Consider the following 27683-nt stretch of genomic DNA (forward strand, 5'->3'; position numbering starts at 1 on the left):
ATACCTATTGGCCTCACGCCACTGCGGAGTATCGCTCAGACGGTAACGGTCGGTCAGTAAGACGTTTGGGATCATTCAACGTGACAGATACGTGTAGGTATATTGGCATTGTAGTGTGTGTCCACTTAATAGAGATGGCGTCTCAAAAAATCGTTGGTGTCAGCACTGTCAGCTAAATCGTGGGCATGGCTGGCTGGGCATGGAAGCATGGAAATTAAAGGGACTATTAAAGGGACTGCTGTCAGACAGCAGACGAACAGCATGCAAGAGAAGATAAACGGATAAAAGACTGAAGAAAACAAAAGAATAAAATACACTGGATTTTATGCTGGAGAAGAGACACAAGAAAGTATATATATTCCCACACTACATCAGTCGAGTTCTCTTTGTCCGTTAAACCAATTCATTCAGATGAATTAAGATAACTAACATTGTTATTCTACAGTTCTTGACTAACAATACACGGTTCGTCATGGGTGAGCGAAATGTCAGAATGTATTTGCTCCTTTCCCCTTTTCAGTGGTCGTGCGCCCCCGTAGAGCTTTTACTCACGACCACATCGTCGCGAAAAGTTTATTATTAATACAGATGTAGCGAGTGGGCCGAGTTATTTCGGGCTTGCGTCCGCTGCTGCTCGTATCCTGACCTCGAATCGCATTCTCGCTGATCTCGATGTTGATAGTCGCTCCGTCATACTCCGTCCAGCTTTGGAGCGTCATCCCGGATTCTAATTCTAATTTTGTGTTTTAAACATGGACCCAGATCCCGTAGAGATGGCAAACGAGGTACAGTGCAAAGTCATACTGCACTGGAACTGCCGGGGCTTCGTCGAGTTCCCGGAGGCGATAAGACATCACGGCGGTCATGTCCAGGAGATATATCTCAAGTGGAACAAGCTCAAAACTTTGCCATCCTGGATCACAGAGCTGTTCAACCTGACCAACCTGTACATATACGGCAATCGGATTGAATGGCTGCCAGAGGAGCTCGGCGGGATGAGTCAGTTGACAGTGCTAGACTTGAGTGCCAACAAATTAAAGTTGATACCCACCTGCATCGGCAATCTGATCAATCTGAAGTCCTTGTTTTTGAACGACAACTTTATAGAAAGATTACCAATCGGTAAGTTTGCCGAGATCAACAAATTGTGAGAAATGAGAAAGGATTTTATTGACTCATGTGAACGAAACAAAAACAGACTTGAGCAAACTGAATAATCTGGAAATACTGTCTGTCTCGGGTAATCAGATTTTTGCGTTACCTGAATGGATTGGCTCTCTCCCAAGACTTAAAGAGCTGTACGTTGATAAAAATCATCTGAAGGAATTACCCAACAGATTGACCACTGCTCCAGAGCTTTCCATGATCTCTGTGTGTTCTAACAGGTCATTATTTGCATAAATATTTTGCAAAATAAATTCTATTCATTTCCACTAATATGGATTAACTTTATAATCTTGGTTCATCTTATTTACTCTTTTTTTTTTTTCATTTTTTAGGACTAAAAAAGTTAATCCAAGATCAAATTTAATTTACATTCATGGAAGTGAATATAAGCAAAGATTAATTGAGCTATATTTTTGAGTATAACACTTTCGATGAATTATTTTACAGGTTGAAATATCTGCCATTGAATGGATTTCTCTCGGCTCCCTGTATTCAATTCGATAAGAATGATTACTTAAATTACTTATCGTATCCACTTCTGTTTCAATTAATTTCAAAAATGAACGTGCCAGAGGCCCATGAAAAAATATGTTTTGCAGTTGGGTAAGTTTGTTAAGATTACAGATGTCAACTAAGAATAAATTATACCCAAAGTGAAAAATAAGTCCTGAACAATTGTTGTTTTATTTTCGAAGTATGTATATAAACTAAATTTTACAATCTATGTATATATGTATATATAATCACAGATGTTTTAAGACGCACTATGACACAAATGTGCTAAACACAAATATAAAATTGTACATAAAGATGAAGGAATTGTATGAAAAGGATGATTTTATAATTGAATTACCGCGGCAGCTGCTAAAGATTCACGAAGTTCACGAGAACGTGACTTGTTCCCTGTGGGAATTGGCGCTGAGAAAAGTCTATACCGAGAGGTAATCGAGGAACCTTGTAACAGGGAATCTCATCATCTTTCTGCAAAAGTATATAAGTATCTCGCAAGTTTAACGCAAGTATACATTTCAGATATAAACACACACTAGATATTTCCATTCCTTCCAAAGATGACGATATTCCGAACGTAACGATACTCTACAAATCACTCCTTAAAAATACTAAACAGGACTTCATGTCATCCACGAGTTACACTTCATATAATTTATTAACGAACGGACCCACAAGTATCTGCGTAAATTCTCAATGCCAGCAACCGATATTCACAGAAGCATGGATCATTATTGGTATCAGCTACAACGCACTATCCGTGATAATGATCGCTCTGTGTTGTAGCAGAAGGTAATTTACAAAATAATCGTGTGGTATCTGAGCGTATTAATTCATGAGTTTTCTTTTAATTTGCAGTTGCGCTACCGCGTTCGCTGCACACTCGGATACCATTAGCCTTCATTGGCACTCCATCGATTGACGAACCCTCCTTACTAGGTATCTAATTTAATCCACTTCTGTATGTATATAAAAAAATATTAGGAGAATAAAGAATTCTTGTTGCGCTCTTTAACTGAAATCTTGTGATAGTTTATAAATTAAATCTTTAGCTTGTTGCAATATTATAATTTATTTCGCAGCATTGTAGCTACCATTGAACGATTGTTCAATAATGCCCAGTAGGAATTCAAAAATTCCATGACATAACGACGGATTATCTCGAGTTATATTATTAAGATATCATATTCAGTGTTGCTTTCTTGAGGTATCGTTATTCAAGACTAGTTTCACTGATAAAACATTGTCTTTTTCTTTTTAGTAAAATATACGTTGTGACTCGATGTACCTTCCTTGCAATATATAAAATTTCTGATTTTCTGTTTTGCTACATTTTGTTCGCATTAAAATTACAAAAAATAATCTGCGACCTCACACTTTGTGAATAATGATCCAATAATTCACTTAAGCGATCAGAAAGTCTAACGCCTTGTCACGATCAAAGTTACACTTTACTAATGCTGCGGAAGCTTCGTCCTCGGGAAATCCTAGATCCTTTAACGTGCATAAATTCTCGTAGTAGATTTTCGCCTTCACTTGATCGTGCTGCGCGAGTGTCAGCGCTGTTTCAGCGTAGTCACTCGGGACGCCAACCTCTTCTAGGGATTGGATAGCCAACAGGTACTCCACGATCTTCTTCTCGTGCACTCGACCTAGCTCCAATACCGCGCGTGCCGCCCTGCATTTGGGAAATCCCATGTCACTCAATTGCATGACTAATTTTAGATCATCCTCCGTCATGCCCGACAACAAATCTGTCGATGGTTTTGCGTGATTCGATGACGTTGAGTCGTCGTGCCTTGAAGTTACATACGCGTCGCTGCCGACTGGGCTCTCTAAATCGGGCCACGGCTTCCAATTCTATCGCGAGGAGAGATTGAGTCAGTTATGTTTATACTAAAAAGAAAAACAAATTTTGTTACCTCCATAACAGGCCGTTCTAATTCCTTCTGAAGTTCTTGCATTATCGCTGAGACGCTACGATGATTCTCGATGCTATGTGCATCTATATCGCCGTCATCGTCTCCTTGGCTTTCGGTATCGGCCTCTTCTTCCTTGGAAATCTCGGACATATCGTCAATCGTTAATTCGTTTATAATATTCTCCAATTTTCCTGCAGGTATCCATTGTGATCTAGGTTGCAAAACCTGCATTCAAAAGATATCAGTGTAAGACAAGTTTTTGATTCTGTTGAGCATTGGCTTATTTAAAAAACCTAGCGAGCGTTAGAAAAAACAAGTGTTTTGTTAACCTGCGCCAATTCTTCCATGTCATTGATAGTTTTTAGTTCCATATTGTCGAAGGGACTGCTCGTGTCATTATCAAAGTCAGCATAGTCCAGACCCCCGTTAGTTTTTTCATGATCCTGGAGGTCGTTCGCCGGAGGTGACAGAGGCTGTGGCATGAGTATTGTCGTTTCTGGCGCGGGTGGTGCGTTGACAGGTAACTGTTTTACACAATCCAGTGGCGGAGGTGAAGGTGGTGCCTCCTCTCTTTCCTTCCTTTTTTTCTCCTTTAGTCGAGCTTGACGTGCCTTGGTGTAGGCTTGTCTAGCCTTACGCCACTCGCACATCTGACACATTAATTAATTCACGATAATTAGGTCAGGGATAGCTCCGTAACTGTCACAAAACTACCTGTACGCTTTGCATGAAATGTAGAAGTGTCTATCACGATTATGCCTCACCTTTTCGAGCACGGATTTCTCCAAGCTGAAGTCGTACATCAACTTTGATACATCCGGCAATCGGTTGTTGTACGCCATGAGTAGGCCGATCTTCCTCGGTGGTTTGTAAGCTTCCGCGATTTTAACGTGAACCCCGTCCATGTAAGACGCAACTAAGTCGCATTGCGCCGATACGGAGGGTCGAGCCATTGGATCTTACACACGGGAGAACGCCAAGTAATAACGCGCGGAGATCTGCAGCGGAGATCAGTCGCTTTATCCGCCGATGCTCGAGACATAACCTAATTGCTGTCGCAATAAATCTTGTTTAATCGCGCGTGTCGCGCGCCACCGATACATCTCGCTCGTATAATTACGTCTTAATTAAATGCCAAAATCTCTCTCTTATCCTCTCGCTTCTTTGGTAGCTTAAGAATCATGTAATAGCTTTCTTCTATAGTTGAAATGGCGAAAAAACACTTCCATTTGACCAATTTGACAGATCGAATTTTAGTCGTGTCGACAATATCGATTGCCAGCAATGATCGATTTATCGATGTTCGAGATTATTGAAATATTTAAACTTTTGTTCTATATTGCGACTTCTATTTTATATATTTCTATATTTTTACTTTTTATTTAATACAAAATTTTAAATAAAAATAATATAAATAGAAGGCCAAATAAATATTTCTAAACTATTTGTAGAACAAAACATGAATAATATAACGCCGAATTACTGAATTTATTATCTTATTCAGTATGATACACGTTTATACTTTACACAGGAATAAACAGAAATTATATTTTATATTTGCAATATTAGTTTGTTTATTGTTATAATATAAATAATAAATACATTATAATATATTATTCGCCACATTTTTAAATATCTGATAGCACCTTTCAAAAACATCTTATCTGTTATTATATATATACAACATGCGTGATAAAATAGTTGATATAAGTACATGCATAAAATAACGTTTTAATTTGTTAAGCTAATTTATGAAAATTTAAAAGTTTTCAGGCTATCATTGTTTTAATCTTGCAATATAAAATATCTTAGAATATTGTTACAATATCATGAATTATTGTTTTACATAGTTATTTACATAGAAAGGACGAGTTTAATTGCGTAAATGAGTGAATAAGTATGAGCATATTTCCAAATATGAAGAAAATTCCTCGTTTAATCATTTGGTAAGTTGCCCAAGACGGAGTGACAAGATTACTTGTTTAATAAACCCTGTGTCATTTATTCATACGCTATACTGATTTTGCTACACATCATTTATGAAATGTAGGATCCACGTTATCATTGTGTATCTGATTCGTGCAATATTTAATTCGCTAAAAATTATTTGTATAATATATATTTATTATTTGGTATCATATTTATTAGAGTACAATTTGATAATTTAAAATGTTAATTATAATGTGTGTTATTTATATTTTATATAATTTAAATAAGTAATTCAAACAGAATAGTTTGCTATATTAATATAAAACATGAGAAAAATTTTTGATGAGCTTCAATATAAGTGACAAGAGAGACATACGATTTCCCTTAAATTTTGTGTATGTAAAATTTAATAGATGTATATGAAATATATTTCTTTTCATATTTTGAACAATTTAAACTTTTTTAAATAATGTATGTATGTTTATAAATGATAAGTACTTAATGTGCCAATTTTTGATGCACAAAGTTTGGCACTGCAACGTGATCTATTTTTGGTACTTTGTAGGAAATATTCGTATACTGGAAGAAATGCTGTACGATCTTTTGTACAATATTTTGCACAAATTTCATGTGCGACGTTAAATGCAATCAGCATCATATTATTAATGATTTCGCTTGCATTAGAAATGCAAACAAAATTGAACATCATTCCCAACAGTTACATGATAGTTAGAAATAATATACAATTGATATTTTTAATGTTTAATATTTTTATTTTCGCAAGTTATCTAGGTTTATTGGATTTGAAATATGTATTCTACAATATAAGAATTAATGAAAGATGTATATATTTTCGATTTGATATTTGATTTATAATTGTTTTGCAAATAAATGTGTAATTATATTTAAATATTAATGAACTTTTTGTATGCAAAATTATATGTTTCAGCGATGTTTTATCAAACTTTGTCTAAATATTAATGTGAAGACAAATACTCAATTTATCACGGCAACAACGTAAATAGCAAATGCAGATTACAAAGAATAGAAATATATTATAAATATATGTATTTCCAACATGTTAATATTTACTTACATTATACTCTCTTTTCCGTTTCTACATAAAATTCCGTTATAATCCGTTTATTTGGTATTTAAATTTTGTATATAATGTGTAATGTTAAAATAACAGTTCACCTATAAGAACTACAATGTTTGTTTTATAGTGTCATAATTATAATTATTCAGTTTATAAAAAAGCTTTTAACAAAAAAATTTACTTTATGTAAGCAAATTGTCTATTTAAGATTATAAATTCTTTCAAGATTTCATATTCTTACTTATCATATATAAGAAACAATAATTTGATACTAATTTTTTCTATATAAATAGGATTCAAATCTTTCTCAATTCTTGGCTAAGATTTAAGTCTTCATTTAAGAAAAAATTATTTTCATCAACTTTTTAATGATATATCATTGCTAGTATTTTTGTAATTTCTATTGTAACAAAAGTAATAAAAACTGTTTTAAGGAAATACATAAAATTCGATATTATTCGATGAATTTCTTCTCAAATTTTATTCTGTATTTTCAATATTATTATTTACAATTTGTTTGCCAAATATATTATTGTCAATTATTATGTTATTTTTACTTAAAAAGATATAGATGTACTTTCACATTTTTTTCTTAATATTATATTATTGCAATATTATACTAACATATTCCTTCAAGAGTAGTAGATAATACTTTTGTACTGTGAATATCACAGATAATACGTCAATCGTGTCATACGGTATAAAATATAAATATAGTTTCCAATTGCAAATCCTATATACAAATAATTTAATTTAACAAGTTAATTTCCTAAAACTTTCATCGTAATAAAGAAATTTGCATATGACTGGCTTTCTCGTTGGTTTGCGCTTTAGTCTCCGATATCATCTTGGGATTAACATTATTTACCAGCTCCATTTGCTTCTGCTTAGTTTCGAGGGATTTCATGTATGCAAGGAAACACGTCCAGACCAAACTGCACACGCTCACGTATACAACGCGATTTCGCTCTGGGATTAGAATGAAATTGATGGTTTGTAGAATTGGCCATACACAAATGGCAATCTAAAAAACAAAATAATTTCTCATTAATCCACCTAATCTCGGACCTGAGAGCATATCTATCGAGGATATAATACCTTGTATGTTGGCCAAAACTTAATTTTGACCTCGTCGATGCATTCCGAAACTGGCTTTAATTCAAGAAGGCTCATGCCAAAGAAGAAGGAACACATAGCTGCGGGACTGTACGTAACTTGTTCAACCAGAGCCTGCAATCAGTTATTTCGTCATTAGTTAATTTTCATAGAGCTATTTTTTACTTGTATGAATAAATCAATTTGTCATGGGACGCAAATCGAGTAATATGAATTACTCAATTTCCGTACACCGTACCTTAGTGATCGCAGACTTCAAATCCGCTTTCGGCCAGAAGTGAGACGCGCATTTCAGCCAGCAGTACAACGTGGGCGCTACATAAAGACTACCATACAGACTGAATCGCACAGCCTCCCCGTAGTTAAACTCTTCGTTGCCTTTTATCTTCTGTTGCAACAGGTTTGCGGCTGGCCATATCATTAAGTAGGACGCCATGCCTCGTACAATTGGGTACTTTTGCGAGATCTCGCGGAATTTTACAAATATGATGCGCATTTTCAGTGCCTTGGCTGCAACATAGATAAGAATATTTGCAAACATTATTATTATTTTAGACAAGCTTTCATCTCGTAATATAAACGTTACAATATTCCTAGAATATTATACGAATATTATTAAAAATTAAAATATTAAAATAATTCTGAGAATATTTTTTTAAATATTATAGAAATATTGTATTAGTTATATGTCCGCTTCATATATTATTCGTGGTATATTATTTCAATAATAAATGTTCTGCGAATATTATTTTTGTTAAAAAATTAATGTGAACTATTATGTATAAAATATTTATAAACTTTATAATAATTATTACATTTAAAAGCTATAATCCTGATAATTTAATATGTTGAAATAAATAATATTATTTATTTCTAATATATTATAAATATAATATTATCAAGAGTAGACATATAACCACTTTTTATTAATATTAATTAATATTTCAGGAATATTATTTAATATTAAATAATACATTGTACGCTTACAGAACATGACGTTTTAAGTGACCTATGGGTCTTGTAGATGAAGAGATGATCGAAAGATACATTTAGTCGTTGATATAAATAATTATCGATTAATTAATTTAAGTCATTTATAGTTTCCAAAATTCATTTTATTATGTTTTATAAATAAATATACATATTTACAGTGCAATAATGTCACGTGTATTGCTACATTTATTCCAGTTATCAGCGATCACATGAAGTTCTATAAGAGCATTGACCTTTGTACTGTGTACTTTAATTGCTCGGTGTGTCAAACCAAATCATGCGGAAAAAAATTGACTTTTGAACAACGCGCTAAAATTACATGCTGAGTAATTTAAATGCACTTTAATAAGAAATATCGCGACTTTAAAAATAGTAAAAAAATTATCAAAATTATTCTGAAGAATAGCAAGCCTTATCATTATTATAAATTTAAAAACAAAGAAAGATGCACTGTTGTTTATCAAATCTTCTATCAAATTCATTAACTTAATTAATCGATACAATTCAGTTCATAGCCGGCAGTTCAATTGTTACAGCAAAACTCCCAACTATATATATGTATAATTTATCATTTCTAATCTCTAATCTACTCTTCTATGTAACAAAAAAGGAATTAATGAAGTCTATTCGCTTCGTGTATGTTCCCAAGCAAAGCATTTACATTTAAAACATTTTGTGATGTATGAAAACGTTTATACGTTTTTAATATCTATATTTTTAACGTTTATTTAAACTGTCAAAATGTCTCGTGTAAAAACAGCATTTTAAACTAGTGAAGAAAAACTTCAAGATAGACGTACATTTATAAAACATTATTTTTATAAAGCTTATTAACTAATTTAGAAACAAGAAAAATGTATCAAACTGTAAACATTAATTTTTTTTAGCTTAAACGTTTAAAATTGACCTTTAACGTTTTTTTTTAAACGTATTTTAAATCTAACTGTGTTGCTTAGAATTGTTGATATTGCTTGATAAGTTAATCGGAGCTCTGTCGAAATCGTGCTATCACTTCTTCACCTATACGCGCTATAAATCGATAAAAGATCGATTCTCACTTTCAAAGCTCGATATGACGCGCGAGTTTCGCAATTTTTGTGATGCATTACGTCACGGTTGTCGCGTGTCGCCCCATGGGGGGTTCGCACGAGTCCATTACCTTCCGTCGCGTTACGAGGAATAGATTTAGGGGCACCGGAGTCGCGCACCGAGCGGCAGTCCTTGGAGAATCGTGGTTCGTTGCTGCTTGCTTCAACTTTGATAGGCTGCGGCCGTATGCGTCGCCGGATGTGACTGACCGTTGCATCTGGGGATCCCGCGCAGCTCTCTCCGGCTTTCTCGCTCGCGACGTGACGCGGACTGACGCGGACGACTGACCGCAGCCGAGTGCCCCCGCCAACGTTGACGGAACACGTGCTGACGTGATGACGAAATCGGTCGTGCCATTCTTATCTGTCCTTGGTATGCGTCATCTGCCGATACGGGCGCGCTTTTTCGTTGAATCAATCGCGTTGCACAATCCCTTTTCGTCTGCTGCGCACCTCTCTCTGGTAACGTAGAGAGCCCGAGGGGAGTCGATAATGCTGATATCTATGGCAGTACACACGTGAATGTATGACGTCACAGAAAACGAAATTTCGAGTTTCTGTAGTCGTATATTCAGATAATATAATAAGACATGAGATATATATGCGTGTATATATATATATATATATATATGTATATGAGACGTATTAAGAAATACAATTGACTTGATGATCTTGCGTGTTACGCGTTAAAGAAGATACACTGTACAGTACATAAATATAAGCAGATGTATATGCTCTAGTAGTAAAGATCGAGTACATATAATTCATAAAATATTTAAAAAAAAACATTGAATTTGCGCATACATGTACGTAATATACATTCATGCTAATCATGTTACAGTATTTTGTGGAATACGTCAGGGACATGTGCACGTAAGTTCTTACAAAAATCCAATTCAAAAGCTTGTTTCATAATATTGCGATACATAAAGAACTATATTCCATTTGAATATAGTTAATTATATGTATATATACATTCATCAAATTTTTCCTTCACAAAAAAATTTCAACAATTATTTTCGCCTAATCATATTCATGAAGCAAGCTTTAATTGAGCCAACTTAAAAGCTACAAGGATTTCTAATAGATTCTAATAAAAGATGCCATTAAAACTTCAAATTACTCTCAGCAATGTACAAAATAAAGCGGCCAAAGCAGGTTGCAGATAACTTCACAGTAGGTCATTTACTTTTGTAGATGCCTCGTACTACTTTCTCATACTTTTAATAGTAAAAATATATTGTATACTCTCTCAATGATTGTGATTCATTAATTTCGCTAAAATTATATGCACAAATTCTCCTTAAATGATTTCGGATTTTTTCGTTCACTGTTACATGCTGTTGGCACAGTCATTTTGAAAAAATCGAAGCTACATCAATTCGACACTTATTGCGTCGTAATGTCGAATAAATCACAAACACCCTCGTTCTCACTAAGATTGAAATGGTAATCTTTTTCTCCAGGAGGTGGACTTAATCTCATTAATGGTCCGCAAACTGCAAATAAAATTCATGTATTAGCTTGGCTGTTAAGTATGTGTAAATAAAGTATAAGATTGATATTTACAATTTAATCTTATATTTAGAAGATTGTCTGATAGATGATTACAGAGCAGTTGTTAAGATTCCATTTAGCAAAGAAAATAACTGTATAGAATCTCAAGTCTTATATTTAAGACAATTTTGAATATAAGATTGAACTATGAATATATACTTATCATTCAACTTACAGTCAGCATAAAATTGATCGAGAAACTCCAAATCTCTTTGGGCAATATCTGTAATTAAAAATAATTCTATAAAAATGTGTTTTAAAAAACATTGCAATATGTGGCGCGAGTGAGCTGCAAATATATAAGAAATACACACAAATGAAAATAAAATACATTTACCTGTGGTGCATACATCACGCAAGACTATTTTAGCTTCTATTAATTCTGAATCTTCATCTTCGTCATCTAGGTCTTCAGTTAATACCGGATCTAGTTTAGTGCTATTTCTTGGTGGTCTAATGTTAAAAGAATGATGGTGTTAAATTTGATGTATTCCAATATAATTGTAATCTTAAAAAACAGACGTGACATATAAAAGTGTACATTTTGTATCAAATGAATAGTTCAAGCTTAACAACTATTCATCCCCTTTACAAAATCAATTGGCAATTAGCAATTGTACTATTTGCTCTGTGCAGATCAGAAATATTATTTCATTATTCCTGATGCGATTAGAGCATACAAAGAGATTTTATCTTTTATCAATTTTTTTCAACCTACCTGCCAACTTTTCTCTTTGGTTTGACAGGAACCTCGTCCTCTTTCTTCTCAGCTTCCTCGTTTCCGCGCTTTATACCTTTTGCTTCTTCTTGTAATCTCATTTCTAATACTTTATTATCATAAGTTTTGGCTAGTTCGGGTTGAACCATGTACACTTTAACCTCTCCCATGTTACTTTTCAGGGTCATGTTGTAATTTATCACTGTATCATCTTGTATGACAGTCTGTCAAATGTGTAAAAAAAGAAAAAACACATTAACATTAACATATATCAATATAATCTGTATTAAATATTTTCTGAATATGGAACACTGGATAGCTCATGCTATTAGAACAGACAAGTCAAAGATTTAGATTAGATTCCCAGATTTATTCCCTATGTCGCATCACTGGATGACAAAAACATCCAAATAACAATAAACAAATTAAAAGATCAGTACTTCAGAATGGGAGAAGCTTCCAATTTCTTCTTATAAAAATTGCAATTCTGACAAAGCCAGTTTGAAAGCTCTGATTTACTCCATTACTTTAGTTACAATACATTGAAACAAAGATACTCTTTGAATACCTTCAAAACATTTGGTACAGATAGCTTTGTGTCTGGAGGGCCTTGTATTCCAAGTACAAACTCATCCGTAAAGTTTTCCTTCACATCTTCGTACGTAACGTACGCATATTTTCTATTTACGGTATCATCCTCTATGTTCTTTATACTCTGTTGTATCCATCGGGTATGAGTATCCAGCAACTGTTCGTGAGCCTCCAGTTTGCTGATCTCTTCCTTCAGGTCCGTCAGCTTCTCGCCAACCTCCTGAGTGTTGCAGCCAGGTCCAGCACCCCTTCGCACACAAATCCGTAAAGTAATAACACACGTCCCAATAGAGAGAGACAGTGATATTGAGCCTTTTTAATTGAACTCCTTTGCATATTTCATCTTTTCTCTTTTTCTCTTCAATGTGAAAAGAAAAAGGGGGAAATATGAATAGTGCAAGAATTTCAGTTAAAAGAAAGAGGTCAATTGTAATGAAAACAAAGTAATGGCACATACTTCCATTGGATACTGTTCTTGCTCTTCTTCTCTATGAGGCCGATACCTTCGAGGACATTCGTAATGTCATAAATACGTCGTTTCTGTCGTACCTCCAGAAGATCCGCGGCCTACAACGTTCGTAAGTATAAAAACAGCAAACTTCGTCAGTCTAGCGGAAGCGCCCCGCCGAGAGGCACAAAACTCTTATAGGTTAAGGTAGCATCGCGTGTTACGGCGTTATAGAGCCATCGGCGCATCGGCCGCGTCGAGAACCGGAACGCGGTCCTCTAGCAACAAGCACGATCACGTACGCGGCGCCTGGAAACGTCCGGGCATACGGACACGGTCCCCTCGCCGCGCGAGGGGATTCTTTCAAAATTCCCGCAACCGGAATATGACGTGTGTGACCGCAGTCACTTAACCTAATACAGGTTAACTTTTTCGGTGCCCTTGCGAACTCCGGAATACTCACGACTTTCAAATCCAGCACGCCATCCTTCGCCTTCTGGAGAAGGGACACGAAACGGGTAGTCAGCAGCCCGAGTGATTTCTCGAATCGGCTCTGCTGATTATCTGCCATTATCTCGGTCGTTGCGAAAATTTTCAAAACTTGCTAGTCCCTTCGAAATTGCCGCAACGCCTCGGACGCCATCCTAGCAAGCGCGCAACGGCTATTCAAATATGAGCGCGTCTCTGCTGTTGGTAACGAACCTCGAACGAAAATATACCTGAGTGGGGAAATATCCCTTCCCCTCAACCTCCTTCGTAAGCACTAATAAAAAGATCTCGAACAAATTAGTAACGTCATTCGTTCGGAATTTATAATCATCTACGCTTGCATTAATAATAAAGACGAACTATTATATGAAAAAAGATGATAAAAAATTATTCAATCTTTATTATCGCGTATAATAATTGCGATGTATAAATACAATTGATTTTATATATGTAATATAATAAAATACGTTTATTAATATTGTTATTTTTATTATTATATACATATTATATCTAAAATTTATACATTTAATTTATAATAAAAAATATATTTATAAATGTTACATATAACGTAATATTTATAAATACATACAAATATAATATATAATAAATTGAGGATTTACATCTTATTGCTTTTCGCTTACAATTAAATTGTACAGCCATACAAAATATATAAATAGCCATGGTCATAAAAAAATTTATGTACACCGATAACTGAACGCTCCTAAGGAAAAAGGATTTCGTTCGTGGCGGTTGGCTCTGGACTTTGACTAGAACTTGCAGAGCTGAGAGTCTCATCTTTCATCTTTAAAACGGATGAATCTTTGTCCTTGCTTTTATTATCCTTATCCTTATCCTTATCTTTACCTTTATCATTTTCCTTTTTCTTCTTATCCTTATTATGTTTGTAATCGTGTTTGTGCTTATGTTTGTGCTTGTGCTTTTTCTTATCCTTCTTTTTCTTTTTATTCTGTAAGAATAATAAATGTACATCACAAGTTTAATATATCTTATAATTTTTACATCACGAAAATGAACATATTATACTTTCTATTGCTTAAAAAACTTTATGTATATACCTTATTGCTGGAATCGCCTTTTGGCTTATGATCTTTTGAATCTTTCCTAAACATTCCAGGCTCGAATCCTACAGGACCAGGAGTTCCCATGATACCAGGCAGTGACGCGGAATTATCGCTATAATACTCAGATTTTACTTTCTCTTCACCAGGTACCGGAGTTCTTCGTTCGTCCTGCTAAAAAAATAGTAAATATGATTTACTTGTGTTACTTGTGACCGACAACAAGAGGAATAAAATTATTTTGCATACATTATTAGTTGTTTTTTGTCGTTTTGGTTCTGGCGCGTGTTCCACTTGATTTGATGAACTTGGAGGATCTTTGCTGGGAGATGTTTTCCTCTTGTTGGAAACTGATAAGTTCTCAACTTCTTCGATTGATTCGTGTCTCACATGTTGCATCGGTGCGGTTTTCACCTAAGCAGAATATGCAAGATTTAGACATTGTTATAAAAAAAAGTTTCACAGCTTATTATATAATACAAACGTTATGCAAAGTCTTACTTCACGTTCTGAACTTGGCGGGCCGGCTTTCCTGGGCTTTGTGATCGTCGTAATTTCAGCAACGGGAAGACAAAATGGAACTTTCATACCATACAAAGTGTAGTACAAGTCTACCAAATCGCAACGCAGCTTTGCATCGTGCGACAGCATGCCACTATAAGTAAAATCATATACGTTAATTGACACAAAAGAAAAATAAGAAATTTACAGATGAGATTGAAGAATTGTCGTACTTAATCAAATTCCATATACGATCAACTAGATCGGGTTTATCCAAGTGATGCTCATGGGCTCTTTCGAACGGTGGATTCTCCACCATAAGCCGTACAAGTCTATGACGTATACCGGGATGCGGATCATTTTCTGCCATATCTAATAAGAACTCTAGGTCCTCCCATTTACCATCCACGCGAGTAAAATCAACCAACGCTTCTAAAGCGGCGATTCGAATGTCTGGAAAGTATTAATTGATCATGAAGAATTTTGGCAATTCAAAATATAGATACATTGTTATTGAATTGTTATAAAATCAAAATTACCTTCAAATTGTCCATATGCTGCATATGCCCTGAAAAGATGAGGATTGCTTGGCAGATGTCCGAACTTTTGAAGGATACGTATAACTTTTAGACAAGCTACGCTAACGGTATATTTGTAGCAAGGTAATAATTTCTCTAAGTTCAAGTTTCTTGTCACCTCTTCTAAAATGGCTTTCGTGTCAATCGATAAAAATTCCGCTGTGATAGCCGTTCTGTAATAGTACATTAAGAAATTTATCTTTATGTCAAATTTATATTATCTACAATTTATAAATAAAATTCAAATGTTTATACCCTTGTTGCACACTGATAACCGGTGTAACAGTTGCGCCAAGAGCTTCGATTAGTGCGGCTCTGTAGTAATTATCAGAATATCTATTCTTACTGTTATCGTTATACTTGAAAAGATCCATTAGAAAAGATAGTACTTCTGGTGGACAAATTCCATGATTATTGCGTAAACCCGCCATCGCAACTGGTATAGTCTGCACACACGGATATACAAAAATTCAAAAAATAAGATATTACTTAATGAATCTAATGTTGTATGAGTTTGTAACTCGCACTAACCGTTTGTAAAAAGTAATGCTGAAAATTCGTGAAATTGTTTTGTTTAATAATCCGCCGACACGACGCGGATCCGAATAATTTTCTAAATATAGCCAACATCGCTGGTGGGCCTGACCATGTTGCTACCATTGCGTTTCCCACCTGTAAGCATGTATTGGTAAAATGAAATTGAACAAATTGATAATTTAATAATGACTGACCTTTGTCAAACAATGAGCAGCGCGAAGTCTGACTTTATAGTAACAATGTTCGTTCTCAATTGTATCAGTCAATGCTAATCGTGTGGCAGGCGTCGGATGATGCTGCAACGCTTCGATCGCTTCTAATTGCGCGGTGACATCTCTCTCGTGTCTTAATTGATATTGCCACTGATAATCAGGTTGCTCAATTTGCACAGCGCGCATAATTGTCATTTCAGGATCAAGTCTAATCCATAATACTGGAGAATCACTGTATATAAACAATGTTTTTTTTAGCTAATGAAACATACATGTTTACAATTCTTGTATAAAATTTGCAATTGCAAAAATCGCGATCTTACTCCATAGCAGAGAGATCCATATCAACCTCTTCGCCGGTACACAGAGGAATTTTCTTTTTCTTGTTTCTACGACTTTTACTGTGGCATGTGATATCCGCTCTGGCCATTGTACCTTCAATTTGTAACGTGTGCTTGAAAGTACCGTCCAATTCTTGAATATTGACTACTAACGGACCTACATATTTCCTAATTCCTCTTTGATGCGTAGTGTCTTGCCTAATTTCTAATTCTACTGTATTTCTATAAAGTACGTATATGTATGTTATTTTAAATTTTATATTAATAAAGAATAATATCATAGATGCGCAACTAAACTTAAAAGAAAATCACCTTTTTCTATTAAATATGAAACTTAGGCTAAATTTTGTATGTCCTCCTGTTCTCACCCATTGATCTATAAATACTGACATATCTTTCCCCGTTACAGTAAAGGTCGCCTTAGCAAATACATTTGTACTAATTAACATATGCGACCACAGGCCAGATTCAATTTTTTGCTGCGCAGCATTAGCTGCCAGAGACAATTGTTTATTGAATACCTAAAGAATTATATATATATTAAACAGCTCAATCCACTATTCTATTTCGAGAATAAAAAAAAACGTAAAAAATATATTTACTTGAAGCAATACTTCTTGGCCGATCCTATGTTCCAGCATTCTCATGATTAGATGCGCTTTCTTACGAAGAACCTCAATGTATTTTGGAGACATGGTATGCAAATTTTTAATAGGAAAATAAAACCCGGGTTCGGGAGCTCGAGGAGCCGGCGCTGGAGTATTAGCCGCAATGGGTAATGGCGCTGGTGCTTGAGATGGATCTAGTATTATACCACCAAATTGTTCTTCATATTTCACAACAGCTTGTAATTCCTATGAAAATTATGTCATAATATAAAATTAAATAACTTGACAACTAGAATAGCTAATAGAAATAACTAAGAAAACAATATGTAAGCACACATTGCAATTCATAGGTACTTACAGACTGAATCCATTCTCTATATTCATTATTTCCAAAAAATTTCTTCGCATAGAGTCCTGTTAAATAGGTGGAAATACCCTTAGGTAACCACGTATCTGACCAATTTTGCATGGATATAAAACATCCAAAAAATTGTTCTGCAATCGCTTGCGCCATTGCTTTCTTAGTAATGTATACTTGATCTATAATTGCGGTAGAATGCAGTAAATTCGTGCTGAAAGTAAATAAATCATCAGTAAATATAGTGACAGATCTTAATTATATGTAAAACAAAAGAAATTAGTTTTACTGTAAGATGCTCATTGTAGCATAGGCGTTAATGTCTTCGTCTATCTCATCAACAAAGACCTGCTTGTAACAAGAATACGGGTATCGATTTGACAAAATTTCCTCATAAAATTCGAATGCTTCGTACATGTATTTTGCAGACACTTTCAGTGATGGTAAAAGTTGAGGCAGACAGAAATGAGTCACTTCATGCATGTAGGGGTCCACAAAAATCTCAAAAGGTCTATAGAAAAAAAAAATTTGTATTATATTATACCAAAATTATTAAATGCTTATTTATTACCCAACTGCCAAAGCAATGTTTGGGGCGCACGCAGGAGTGTTAAGCACGTAGTGAAATGTTTTTCTACACATGTCAGGTGTGTAGACCACTTCAACCAGATCTCCACAGGAAATTGCAGTCATCGCATCATCGACGGTAAATTCCAATTTCCAAGTACACGGTTCAGCAAAACTATCCACGCATGGAAACCACAATCTAGATGAATTTTCATAGCTATACGTATACATATGGGCACCTCTCTAAAAAAGATAATAATATAAAAAACAATTTAAATAAAAAATATTACACTAAAAATTAGAAGTTATTATTGTATATGGTTTTAAAATTATAAAACTAAAATTGGTATAAGAAGTATTTACTAGAACTAATTAGTTCTCTACGTGTGTGAAAAAAGATAGAAAATTATTAACATGTTAGCTAAAATCTAAAAATTTAGAAACTCAAAATATAATATGTACTTAATCTTATTGAATCATAGATAAATCAAAGTATTGCAATCTTGAAGGTTCATAAAGATTGGTTATATTATGCTAATTACTTCAGCTAGAGTTCCTTCACAGTTTGGTATTACAAAATGCACTCCTCCTCGTGGCTGCTCCAAGAAAAATTCGATGCTAATCCTTAATCCTCTGCCTTTTGCGACCAAGTGTACTGCATCTGGTGGTATTTGAACTATTAATTCGCCAGCATTATTGTCAAAATCAACTTTCTGAGCTGCCGCTAGGTGCATATTTGAGAAAAATTCCAAGGATCGTCTAGAAGAGATTGATAATTAGTTGATTAATATCCTCAAATGTTATTATGTCCTTTTTTTTAGCTGAACTTGCACAAGTCAAGTTTTCTCTTTTTCTCTCCAATGGAAAAAGTTATGGAGAAAAGATAAACCATACAAATAGTTTAACTAGAAAAAACAAGTTTATTAAGTTATGGACAAGAGATTCGCTTACTGTTTACTATCCCCTTGGCAGATATCCAGAAATGGATCAAAATACTGGAAAGGTGCTTCATAAGTGTCATTTAAACACACTCTATATATTTTGCATTGTTTGGCGTTGAGCTTCACCAGTCTCAGTGTATCTCGCAAAGGTATAATTGTCAACTCCACAAAACCAGTTATGCTCTTCTTTTGAAAGCTTATTTCCGTTAAGCTTAATATTTGATGAGCTGTAACCATACCACAACTGCTTTAAAATGCATTAATTACTTTGGTCAATATAATAAAACGCAACTTGTCAAATTAACACAAACACAAACTTGTAGAACGACATAACCTCAAAAGTGCAATTTTTATTTAGCCTACAAAACACATTTGACATTATACGCATTATCTTCTGTTAGATAACCGTAATTAAAAATATAGAATAAATAAATAAAATTCCAATAAACATTAAAACAAGAAAAGTTTGTTTAACATAAAAACATAACTGGAGTAGATGGTTAAAACTGAAGATGCGTTTGTTTCTCTTACCTAATTTATAGGGACGGCTGTTATCAACCGTCTTTTCTTTCTTCATATTTCTATTTGTTTAAATACAACTTTTAGATCTGTAAAAAGAAATAAAACACGGAACGATACCAGAACACGACGCCATCCCACAACACACTAGAATACACGTGCACAGAGCATGGTGTTTCCTTCCACCATGTCCCGTCCGAGCCCTGATGAATCACCCAGCCAGCCCACTACCCACAGAATGGTCAACAATGGGTTTTTGTTTCTTTTTATTGCGAGTAGGCGGATAAAAAGCCGGAACAGAGTATTTGTCACTATATAGCTCGTCCCTCACCCAACGGCCCTCACGATTCGATTCGTCCCCTTGTTCTCCGACCGTCAAGTTCTTTAACCCGCTGGACCAAAATAGTGGTACACCCGCACAGAAAGAGAACGATGAACGCCGGGAGAGGCCAGAGAAGCGATAATGGCTTTCACGGGGCTTTACACGAGTCGGGTGCTAGCAGCGCAAACTCGTAACACGCCGATTGCCCTGCCTGGATTTGTAAAAGTTCTAAGACTTCGAAAATTCGATAGTTTCACGGGCCGATCTTTCGGTTGGAATTTTTATCCGGAAATCTTGCGCGACTGGAATTTACATTATTATATCTGTTAATTAGTTGTTACACTCTCAAATAAATACATTAGAAATATATGATTCTTTCATATATAATATGTAAATGTTATAATGATTTAGAAATCCTACTACTGAGAAACTACATATTGAGCTAACCGCGACGTATGTATTTAATCATAATTATTAAAATTTCGAGATCTCTGAATCTCGTATAATTGCAAAAATATTTTGAAGAAAGTTGAAAAATCTTTTTTCATGTATTGTAAAATTTTTTTTATGTCAGTAAAAGATGTAATCGCGTCACATGAGCGAATGCTTGATATTTCAATTAGTACAGAAGAATGATCACATCAACTACTTCGAATTAAATCGCACAATTTAAAGTTATGCGGATGACGTCTCTCATTATACCATAATACGAAAGAGCACGGGAACCAGACAAATTTCTGAAACTGTTCCCACAGGAAATCGATATGCTAATGCCGTGCCTTAAGTAATGAGAACCCCCGTAAGGTGAAACGCCCTTCCACCAGTGGAAAAAAAATATATTAAAAATAATAAAAATATATTTTTTTATAATAAAAAATATATTTATAAATGTTACATATAATGTAATATTTATAAATACATACATATATAATATATAATAAATTGAGGATTTACATCTTATTGCTTCTCGCTTAAAATTAAATTGTACCGCCATACAAAATATATAAATAGCGATGGCCATAAAAAAATTTGTGTAGACCGATAACTGAATACTCCTAAGGAAAAAGGATTTCGTTCGTAGCAGTTGGCTCTGGACTTTGACTAGAACTTGCAGAGCTGAGAGTCTCATCTTTCATCTTTAAAACGGATGAATCTTTGTCCTTGCTTTTATTATCCTTATCCTTATCCTTATCCTTATCTTTACCTTTATCCTTTTCCTTTTTCTCTTTATCCTTATTATGCTTGTGATCGTGTTTGTGCTTATGTTTGTGCTTGTGCTTTTTCTTATCCTTCTTTTTCTTTTTATTCTGTAAGAATAATAAATGTACATCGCAAGTTTAATATATCTTATAATTCTGACATCACGAAAATGAACACATTATACTTTCTATTGCTTAAAAAACTTTATGTATATACCTTATTGCTGGAATCGCCCTTTGGCTTATGATCTTCTGAATCTTTCTTAAACATTCCAGGCTCGAAACCTACAGGACCAGGAGTTCCCATGATACCAGGCAGTGACGCGGAATTATCGCTATAATACTCAGATTTTACTTTCCCTTCACCAGGTACCGGAGTTCCTCGTTCGTCCTGCTAAAAAAACAGTAAATTTGATTTACTTGTGTTACTTGTGACCGACAACAAGAGGAATAAAATTATTTTGCATACATTATTAGTTGTTTTTTGTCGTTTTGGTTCTGGCGCGTGTTCCACTGGATTTGAAGAACTTGGAGGATCTTTGCTGGGAGATGATTTCCTCTTGTTGGAAACTGATAAGTTCTCAACTTCTTCGATTGATTCGTGTCTCACATGTTGCACCGGTGCGGCTTTCACCTAAGCAGAATATGCAAGATTTAGACATTGTTATAAAAAAAGCTTCACAGCTTATTATATAACACAAACGCAAAGTCTTACTTCACGTTCTGGACTTGGCGGGCCGGCTTTCCTGGGCTTTGTGATCGTCGTAATTTCAGCAACGGGAAGACAAAATGGAACTTTCATACCATACAAAGTGTAGTACAAGTCTACCAAATCGCAACGCAGCTTTGCATCGTGCGACAGCATGCCACTATAAGTAAAATCATATATGTTAATTGACACAAAAGAAAAATAAGAAATTTACAGATGAGATTGAAGAGTTGTCGTACTTAATCAAATTCCATATACGATCAACTAGATCGGGTTTATCCAAGTGATGCTCATGGGCTCTTTCGAATGGGGGATTCTCCACCATAAGCCGAACAAGTCTATGACGTATACCAGGATGCGGATCATTTTCTGCCATATCTAATAAAAACTCTAAGTCTTCCCATTTGCCATCCACGCGAGTAAAATCAACCAACGCTTCTAAAGCGGCGATTCGAATGTCTGGAAAGTATTAATTGATCATGAAAAATTTTGGCAATTTAAAATATACAGGGTGATCCTGAAAATGCCCATACCCTCATGGGTTGATAAAGTGAAACTAAGATGAAAAGTCCTTTACCATTTTTCATTATTCGCAATAATTACCGAGATAAAAATTAGTAAAGCTATAGGCAGTCGCGGGTGGCGGCGCGGTAAAGAGAGAGAAGCAGTCATTGCCTATCGGCCAGCGCGCTGGCACCCGACTGCCACACACGCGAAGCCGCGCACGTACGTGTCCCGAACTTTACTAATTTTTATTTCAGTACCTATTGCGAATAATAAAAAATGGTAAAACTTTTCTTTTCAGTTTCACTTGCTCTATCAATCCATGAAAGTATGGCCAGATTTTCTGGGTCACCCTGTAGAGACATTGTTATTGAATTGTTATGAAATCAAAATTACCTATAAATTGTCCATATGCTGCATATGCTCTAAAAAGATGAGGATTGCTTGGAAGATGTCCGAACTTTTGAAGGATACGTATAACTTTTAGACAAGCTACGCTAACAGTATATTTGTAACAAGGTAATAATTTCTCTAAGTTCAAGTTTCTTGTCACCTCTTCTAAAATGGCTTTCGTGTCAATTGATAGAGATTCCGCTGTGATAGCCGTTCTGTAATGATACATTAAAAAATTTATCTTTACGTCAAATTGATATTATCTACAATTTATAAATAAAATTCAAATGTTTATACCCTTGTTGCACACTGATAACCGGTGTAACAGTTGCGCCAAGAGCTTCGATTAGTGCGGCTCTGTAGTAATTATCAGAATATCTATTCTTACTGTTATCGTTATACTTGAAAAGATCCATTAGAAAAGATAATACTTCTGGTGGACAAATTCCATGATTATTGCGTAAACCCGCCATCGCAACTGGTATAGTCTGCACACACGGATATACAAAAATTCAAAAAATAAGATATTACTTAATGAATCTAATGTTGTATGAGTTTGTAACTCGCACTAACCTTTTGTAAAAAGTAATGCTGAAAATTCGTGAAATTGTTTTGTTTAATAATCCGCCGACACGACGCGGATCCGAATAATTTTCTAAATATAGCCAACATCGCTGGTGGGCCTGACCATGTTGCTACCATTGCGTTTCCCACCTGTGAGCATGTATTGGTAAAATGAAATTGAACAAATTGATAATTTAATAATGACTGACCTTTGTCAAACAATGAGCAGCGCGAAGTCTGACTTTATAGTAACAATGTTCGTTCTCAATTGTATCAGTCAATGCTAATCGTGTGGCAGGCGTCGGATGATGCTGCAACGCTTCGATCGCTTCTAATTGCGCGGTGACATCTCTCTCGTGTCTTAATTGATATTGCCACTGATAATCAGGTTGCTCAATTTGCACAGCGCGCATAATTGTCATTTCAGGATCAAGTCTAATCCATAATACTGGAGAATCACTGTATATAAACAATGTTTTTTTTAGCTAATGAAACATACATGTTTACAATTCTTGTATAAAATTTGCAATTGCAAAAATCGCGATCTTACTCCATAGCAGAGAGATCCATATCAACCTCTTCGCCGGTACACAGAGGAATTTTCTTTTTCTTGTTTCTACGACTTTTACTGTGGCATGTGATATCCGCTCTGGCCATTGTACCTTCAATTTGTAACGTGTGCTTGAAAGTACCGTCCAATTCTTGAATATTGACTACTAACGGACCTACATATTTCCTAATTCCTCTTTGATGCGTAGTGTCTTGCCTAATTTCTAATTCTACTGTATTTCTATAAAGTACGTATATGTATGTCATTTCAAATTTTATATTAATAAAGAATAATATAGATGCGCAATTAAACTTAAAAGAAAATCACCTTTTTCTATTAAATATGAAACTTAGGCTGAATTTCGCATGTCCTCCCGTTCTCACCCATTGATCTATAAATACTGACATATCTTTCCCTGTTACAGTAAAGATCGCCTTAGCAAATACATTTGTACTAATTAACATATGCGACCACAGGCCAGATTCAATTTTTTGCTGCGCAGCATTAGCTGCCAGAGACAATTGTTTATTGAATACCTAAAAAATTAAATATATATTTAACAGCTCAATTCACTATTCTATTTAAAGAATGAAAAAAAAAACGTAAAAAATATATTTACTTGAAGCAATAATTCTTGGCCGATCCTATGTTCCAGCATTCTCATGATTAGATGCGCTTTCTTACGAAGAACCTCAATGTATTTTGGAGACATGGTATGCAAATTTTTAATAGGAAAATAAAATCCGGGATCGGGAGCTCGAGGAGCCGGCGCTGGAGTATTAGCCGCAATGGGTAATGGCGCTGGTGCTTGAGATGGATCTAGTATTATACCACCAAATTGTTCTTCATATTTCACGACAGCTTGTAATTCCTATGAAAATTATGTCATAATATAAAATTAAATAATTTGACAACTAAAATAGCTAATAAAAATAACTAAGAAAACAATATGTAAGCACACATTGCAATTCATAGGTACTTACAGACTGAATCCATTCTCTGTATTCGTTATTTCCAAAGCATTTCTTCGCATAGAGTCCTGTTAAATAAGTGGAAATACCCTTAGGTAACCATGTATCTGACCAATTTTGCATGGATATGAAACATCCAAAAAATTGTTCTGCAATCGCTTGCGCCATTGCTTTCTTAGTAATGTATACTTGATCTATAATTGCAGTAGAATGCAGTAAATTCGTGCTGAAAGTAAATAAATCATCAGTAAATATAGTGACAGATCTTAATTATATGTAAAACAAAAGAAATTAGTTTTACTTTAAGATGCTCATAGTAGCATAGGCGTTAATGTCTTCATCTATCTCATCAACAAAGACCTGCTTGTAACAAGAATACGGGTATCGATTTGACAAAGTTTCCTCATAAAATTCGAATGCTTCGTGCATGTATTTTGCAGACACTTTCAGTGATGGTAAAAGTTGAGGCAGACAGAAATGAGTCACTTCATGCATGTAGGGGTCCACAAAAATTTCAAAAGGTCTATAGAAAAAGAAATTTGTATTATATTATATCAAAATTATTAAATGCTTTTATTTATTTATTTACCCGACTGCCAAAGCAATGTTTGGGGCGCACGCAGGAGTGTTAAGCACATAGTGAAATGTTTTTCTACGCATGTCAGGTGTGTAGACCACTTCAACCAAATCTCCACAGGAAATTGCTGTCATCGCATCATCAACGGTAAATTCCAATTTCCAAGTACACGGTTCAGCAAAACTATCCATGCATGGAAACCACAATCTAGATGAATTTTCATAGCTATACGTATACATATGGGCACCTCTCTAAAAAAGATAATAGTATAGAAAACAATTTGAATAAAAAATATTACACTAAAAATTAGAAGTTATTATTGTATATGGTTTTAAAATTATAAAACTAAAATTGGTATAAGAAGTATTTACTAGAACTAATTAGTTCTCTACGTGTGTGAAAAAAGATAGAAAATTATTAACATGTTAGCTAAAATCTAAAAATTTAGAAACTCATAAAATATAATCTGTACTTAATCTTATTGAATCATAGATAAATCAAAGTATTGCAATCTTGAAGGTTCGTAAAGATTGGTTACAATAGACTAATTACTTCAGCTAGAGTTCCTTCACAATTTGGTACTACAAAATGCACTCCTCCTTGTGGCTGCTCCAAGGAAAATTCGATGCTAATCCTTAATCCTTTGCCTTCTGCGACCAAGTGTACTGCATCTGGTGGTATTTGAACTACTAATTCGCCAGCATTATTGTCGGAATCAACTTTCTGAGCTGCCGCTAGGTGCATATTTGAGAAAAATTCCAAGGATCGTCTACAAGAGATTGATAATTGGTTGATTAATATCCTCAAATGTTATTATATGTCCTTTTTTTAGCTAAACTTGCACAAGTCAAGTTTTCTCTTTTTCTCTCCAATGAAAAAAGTTATGGAGAAAAGATGAGCCATACAAATAGTTTAACTAGAAAGAACAAGTCTATTAAGTTATGTATAAGAAATTCGCTTACTGTTTACTATCCCCTTGGCAAATATCCAGAAAAGGATCAAAATACTGGAAAGGTGCTTCATAAGTGTCATTTAAACACACTCTATATATTCTGCATTGTTTGGCGTTGAGCTTCACCAGTCTTAGGGTGTCTCGCAAAGGTATAATCGTCAACTCGACAAAACCAATTATGCTTTTCCTTTGAAAGCTTATTCCCGTTAAGCTTAATATTTGATGAGCTGTAATTATACAATTGTTTTAAAATGCATTAATTACTTTCGTTAATATAATAACATGCAACTTGTCTAATTAATATACAAACACAAACTTGTGGAACAACATAACCTCAAAAGTGAAATTTTTATTTATCCTACAAAACACACTTGAGATTATACGCATTATTTTCTGTTATATAACCGTAATTAAAAATATAAAATAAACAAATAAAATTCCAATAAATATTGAAACTAGAAAAATTTGTTAACATAAAAACATAACCGGAGTAGATGGTTAAAACTGAAGATGCGTTTGTTTCTCTTACCTAATTTATAGGGACGGCTGTTATCAACCGTCTTTTCTTTCTTCATATTTCTATTTGTTTAAATACAATTTATAGATCTGTCAAAAGAGATAAAACACGGAACGATAACAGAACACGACGCCATGCCACAGATGCCACAATACACTATAATACAAGTGCACAGTGCACAGAATACATTCCGTTTGTTTTCTGTTCCTGAACTCCCTGAATTAGTGTGCACTTAAAATGAAATAGATATATATTTGAAAGTTAATGAAAGCAAGAAGGAACGTTCTAGTGCAGTTTAGTGCAGGTATAGAAAACAAGCCTATTGACACTGACAATAAGCTGCACCCAGAACATATGGCACAATAACGCCTCGAAAGTCGAATAATTTCCAAAAATGATTAATTGAATCGATCGATGTCGTACATACAAGGAGTTAATTTGTGACTCATATTTTAATTAACTTATACATATTTTTATTGTTCTTTATAAGTAATTATAATCTGAAACATGTTTTAAACATAAAATAATTACAATTTGCATCGTAATGCAAAAAATAA

At 34.5% G+C, this 27683-nt stretch overlaps 6 protein-coding genes across 12 annotated transcripts; 1 reads left to right on the plus strand and 5 right to left on the minus strand.

Annotated features, from left to right (window-relative positions):
* The first annotated feature begins 148 nt into the window (after positions 1-148).
* Positions 149-2698, plus strand: LOC105194600 (leucine-rich repeat-containing protein 28). 3 transcript variants are annotated; one of them, XM_011159595.3, is made up of 7 exons: positions 149-476; positions 763-1122; positions 1199-1385; positions 1615-1770; positions 1917-2108; positions 2200-2469; positions 2536-2698. In XM_011159595.3, exons 1-7 carry the CDS (start codon positions 473-475, stop codon positions 2597-2599), a joined length of 1233 nt encoding a protein of 410 aa, XP_011157897.1. In that variant the 5' UTR covers positions 149-472; the 3' UTR covers positions 2600-2698. The 3 variants fall into 3 exon arrangements, with proteins under 3 accessions (XP_011157897.1, XP_011157896.1, XP_011157898.1); XM_011159596.3 differs by having other exon boundaries at positions 150-349; XM_011159594.3 differs by having other exon boundaries at positions 149-1122.
* A 32-nt stretch (positions 2699-2730) lies between these two features.
* Positions 2731-4865, minus strand: LOC105194602 (ubiquitin-associated protein 1). 2 transcript variants are annotated; one of them, XM_039456216.1, is made up of 5 exons: positions 4720-4862; positions 4364-4651; positions 3929-4249; positions 3600-3824; positions 2731-3537 (listed from the first exon to the last, which is right to left on the minus strand). In XM_039456216.1, the coding sequence occupies exons 2-5, from the start codon at positions 4550-4552 to the stop codon at positions 3082-3084; spliced, it is 1191 nt and encodes a 396-aa protein (XP_039312150.1). In that variant the 5' UTR covers positions 4553-4651; positions 4720-4862; the 3' UTR covers positions 2731-3081. The 2 variants fall into 2 exon arrangements, with proteins under 2 accessions (XP_039312150.1, XP_011157899.1); XM_011159597.3 differs by having other exon boundaries at positions 4364-4865.
* Positions 4866-7102: 2237 nt separating this feature from the next.
* On the minus strand, positions 7103-10351 carry LOC105194599 (mpv17-like protein). 2 transcript variants are annotated; one of them, XM_011159593.3, is made up of 4 exons: positions 9896-10351; positions 7982-8253; positions 7726-7857; positions 7383-7651 (listed from the first exon to the last, which is right to left on the minus strand). In XM_011159593.3, exons 2-4 carry the CDS (start codon positions 8237-8239, stop codon positions 7406-7408), a joined length of 636 nt encoding a protein of 211 aa, XP_011157895.1. In that variant the 5' UTR covers positions 8240-8253; positions 9896-10351; the 3' UTR covers positions 7383-7405. The 2 variants fall into 2 exon arrangements, with proteins under 2 accessions (XP_025995386.1, XP_011157895.1); XM_026139601.2 differs by lacking the exon at positions 9896-10351 and having other exon boundaries at positions 7103-7651; positions 7982-8239.
* A 185-nt stretch (positions 10352-10536) lies between these two features.
* LOC105194598 (transcription factor E2F5) lies at positions 10537-13844 on the minus strand. The gene is made up of 7 exons (XM_011159592.3): positions 13602-13844; positions 13148-13257; positions 12668-12938; positions 12100-12323; positions 11719-11834; positions 11557-11604; positions 10537-11323 (listed from the first exon to the last, which is right to left on the minus strand). Exons 1-7 carry the CDS (start codon positions 13707-13709, stop codon positions 11214-11216), a joined length of 987 nt encoding a protein of 328 aa, XP_011157894.1. The 5' UTR covers positions 13710-13844; the 3' UTR covers positions 10537-11213.
* Positions 13845-14010: 166 nt separating this feature from the next.
* LOC105194627 (transcription initiation factor TFIID subunit 2) lies at positions 14011-20518 on the minus strand. 2 transcript variants are annotated; one of them, XM_039456214.1, is made up of 18 exons: positions 19881-20518; positions 19360-19576; positions 18951-19167; positions 18413-18651; positions 18131-18352; positions 17842-18055; positions 17478-17729; positions 17188-17396; positions 16858-17097; positions 16517-16766; positions 16317-16457; positions 16041-16231; positions 15747-15958; positions 15441-15660; positions 15208-15361; positions 14956-15120; positions 14704-14877; positions 14011-14594 (listed from the first exon to the last, which is right to left on the minus strand). In XM_039456214.1, the coding sequence occupies exons 1-18, from the start codon at positions 19924-19926 to the stop codon at positions 14349-14351; spliced, it is 3609 nt and encodes a 1202-aa protein (XP_039312148.1). In that variant the 5' UTR covers positions 19927-20518; the 3' UTR covers positions 14011-14348. The 2 variants fall into 2 exon arrangements, with proteins under 2 accessions (XP_039312148.1, XP_039312147.1); XM_039456213.1 differs by having other exon boundaries at positions 14704-14880; positions 19881-20517.
* Positions 20519-21049: 531 nt separating this feature from the next.
* Positions 21050-27329, minus strand: LOC105206271 (transcription initiation factor TFIID subunit 2). Of its 2 annotated transcripts, none has more exons than XM_039456212.1 (18): positions 27139-27329; positions 26620-26836; positions 26210-26426; positions 25670-25908; positions 25382-25603; positions 25093-25306; positions 24729-24980; positions 24437-24645; positions 24110-24349; positions 23769-24018; positions 23569-23709; positions 23293-23483; positions 22999-23210; positions 22338-22557; positions 22105-22258; positions 21859-22023; positions 21607-21780; positions 21050-21497 (listed from the first exon to the last, which is right to left on the minus strand). In XM_039456212.1, the coding sequence occupies exons 1-18, from the start codon at positions 27182-27184 to the stop codon at positions 21246-21248; spliced, it is 3615 nt and encodes a 1204-aa protein (XP_039312146.1). In that variant the 5' UTR covers positions 27185-27329; the 3' UTR covers positions 21050-21245. The 2 variants fall into 2 exon arrangements, with proteins under 2 accessions (XP_039312146.1, XP_039312145.1); XM_039456211.1 differs by having other exon boundaries at positions 21607-21783.
* Between the last annotated feature and the right edge of the window lie 354 nt (positions 27330-27683).

Source organism: Solenopsis invicta, chromosome 12, assembly GCF_016802725.1.
Source record: "Solenopsis invicta isolate M01_SB chromosome 12, UNIL_Sinv_3.0, whole genome shotgun sequence".
NCBI lineage: Eukaryota > Metazoa > Arthropoda > Insecta > Hymenoptera > Formicidae > Solenopsis > Solenopsis invicta.

What these genes read in the sequence shown, in the direction of transcription:
- LOC105194600 (XM_011159594.3), top strand. Translation starts at nt 753, where the DNA reads ATGGACCCAGATCCCGTAGAGATGGCAAACGAGGTACAGTGCAAAGTC. An exon ending in TATAGAAAGATTACCAATCG is followed by an intron (nt 1,123 to 1,198) that starts GTAAGTTTGCCG and finishes AAACAAAAACAG; the next exon opens with ACTTGAGCAAACTGAATAAT. An exon ending in ATCTCTGTGTGTTCTAACAG is followed by an intron (nt 1,386 to 1,614) that starts GTCATTATTTGC and finishes ATTATTTTACAG; the next exon opens with GTTGAAATATCTGCCATTGA.
- LOC105194602 (XM_011159597.3), bottom strand. Translation starts at nt 4,552, where the DNA reads ATGGCTCGACCCTCCGTATCGGCGCAATGCGACTTAGTTGCGTCTTAC. An exon ending in AGAAATCCGTGCTCGAAAAG is followed by an intron (nt 4,250 to 4,363) that starts GTGAGGCATAAT and finishes TTAATGTGTCAG; the next exon opens with ATGTGCGAGTGGCGTAAGGC. An exon ending in TAGAACGGCCTGTTATGGAG is followed by an intron (nt 3,538 to 3,599) that starts GTAACAAAATTT and finishes TCCTCGCGATAG; the next exon opens with AATTGGAAGCCGTGGCCCGA.
- LOC105194599 (XM_026139601.2), bottom strand. Translation starts at nt 8,239, where the DNA reads ATGCGCATCATATTTGTAAAATTCCGCGAGATCTCGCAAAAGTACCCA. An exon ending in TGAAGTCTGCGATCACTAAG is followed by an intron (nt 7,858 to 7,981) that starts GTACGGTGTACG and finishes AACTGATTGCAG; the next exon opens with GCTCTGGTTGAACAAGTTAC. An exon ending in AGTTTTGGCCAACATACAAG is followed by an intron (nt 7,652 to 7,725) that starts GTATTATATCCT and finishes TTTGTTTTTTAG; the next exon opens with ATTGCCATTTGTGTATGGCC.
- LOC105194598 (XM_011159592.3), bottom strand. Translation starts at nt 13,709, where the DNA reads ATGGCAGATAATCAGCAGAGCCGATTCGAGAAATCACTCGGGCTGCTG. An exon ending in CTGTACCAAATGTTTTGAAG is followed by an intron (nt 12,324 to 12,667) that starts GTATTCAAAGAG and finishes CACATTTGACAG; the next exon opens with ACTGTCATACAAGATGATAC. An exon ending in CGATCAATTTTATGCTGACT is followed by an intron (nt 11,324 to 11,556) that starts GTAAGTTGAATG and finishes TTTTATTTGCAG; the next exon opens with TTTGCGGACCATTAATGAGA.
- LOC105194627 (XM_039456213.1), bottom strand. Translation starts at nt 19,926, where the DNA reads ATGAAGAAAGAAAAGACGGTTGATAACAGCCGTCCCTATAAATTAG. An exon ending in TGCCAAGGGGATAGTAAACA is followed by an intron (nt 19,168 to 19,359) that starts GTAAGCGAATCT and finishes AATCTCTTCTAG; the next exon opens with ACGATCCTTGGAATTTTTCT. An exon ending in AGCATTACTTTTTACAAACG is followed by an intron (nt 16,232 to 16,316) that starts GTTAGTGCGAGT and finishes CCGTGTGTGCAG; the next exon opens with ACTATACCAGTTGCGATGGC.
- LOC105206271 (XM_039456211.1), bottom strand. Translation starts at nt 27,184, where the DNA reads ATGAAGAAAGAAAAGACGGTTGATAACAGCCGTCCCTATAAATTAG. An exon ending in GCTACTATGAGCATCTTAAA is followed by an intron (nt 25,307 to 25,381) that starts GTAAAACTAATT and finishes ATTTACTTTCAG; the next exon opens with CACGAATTTACTGCATTCTA. An exon ending in TTCATATTTAATAGAAAAAG is followed by an intron (nt 24,350 to 24,436) that starts GTGATTTTCTTT and finishes CGTACTTTATAG; the next exon opens with AAATACAGTAGAATTAGAAA.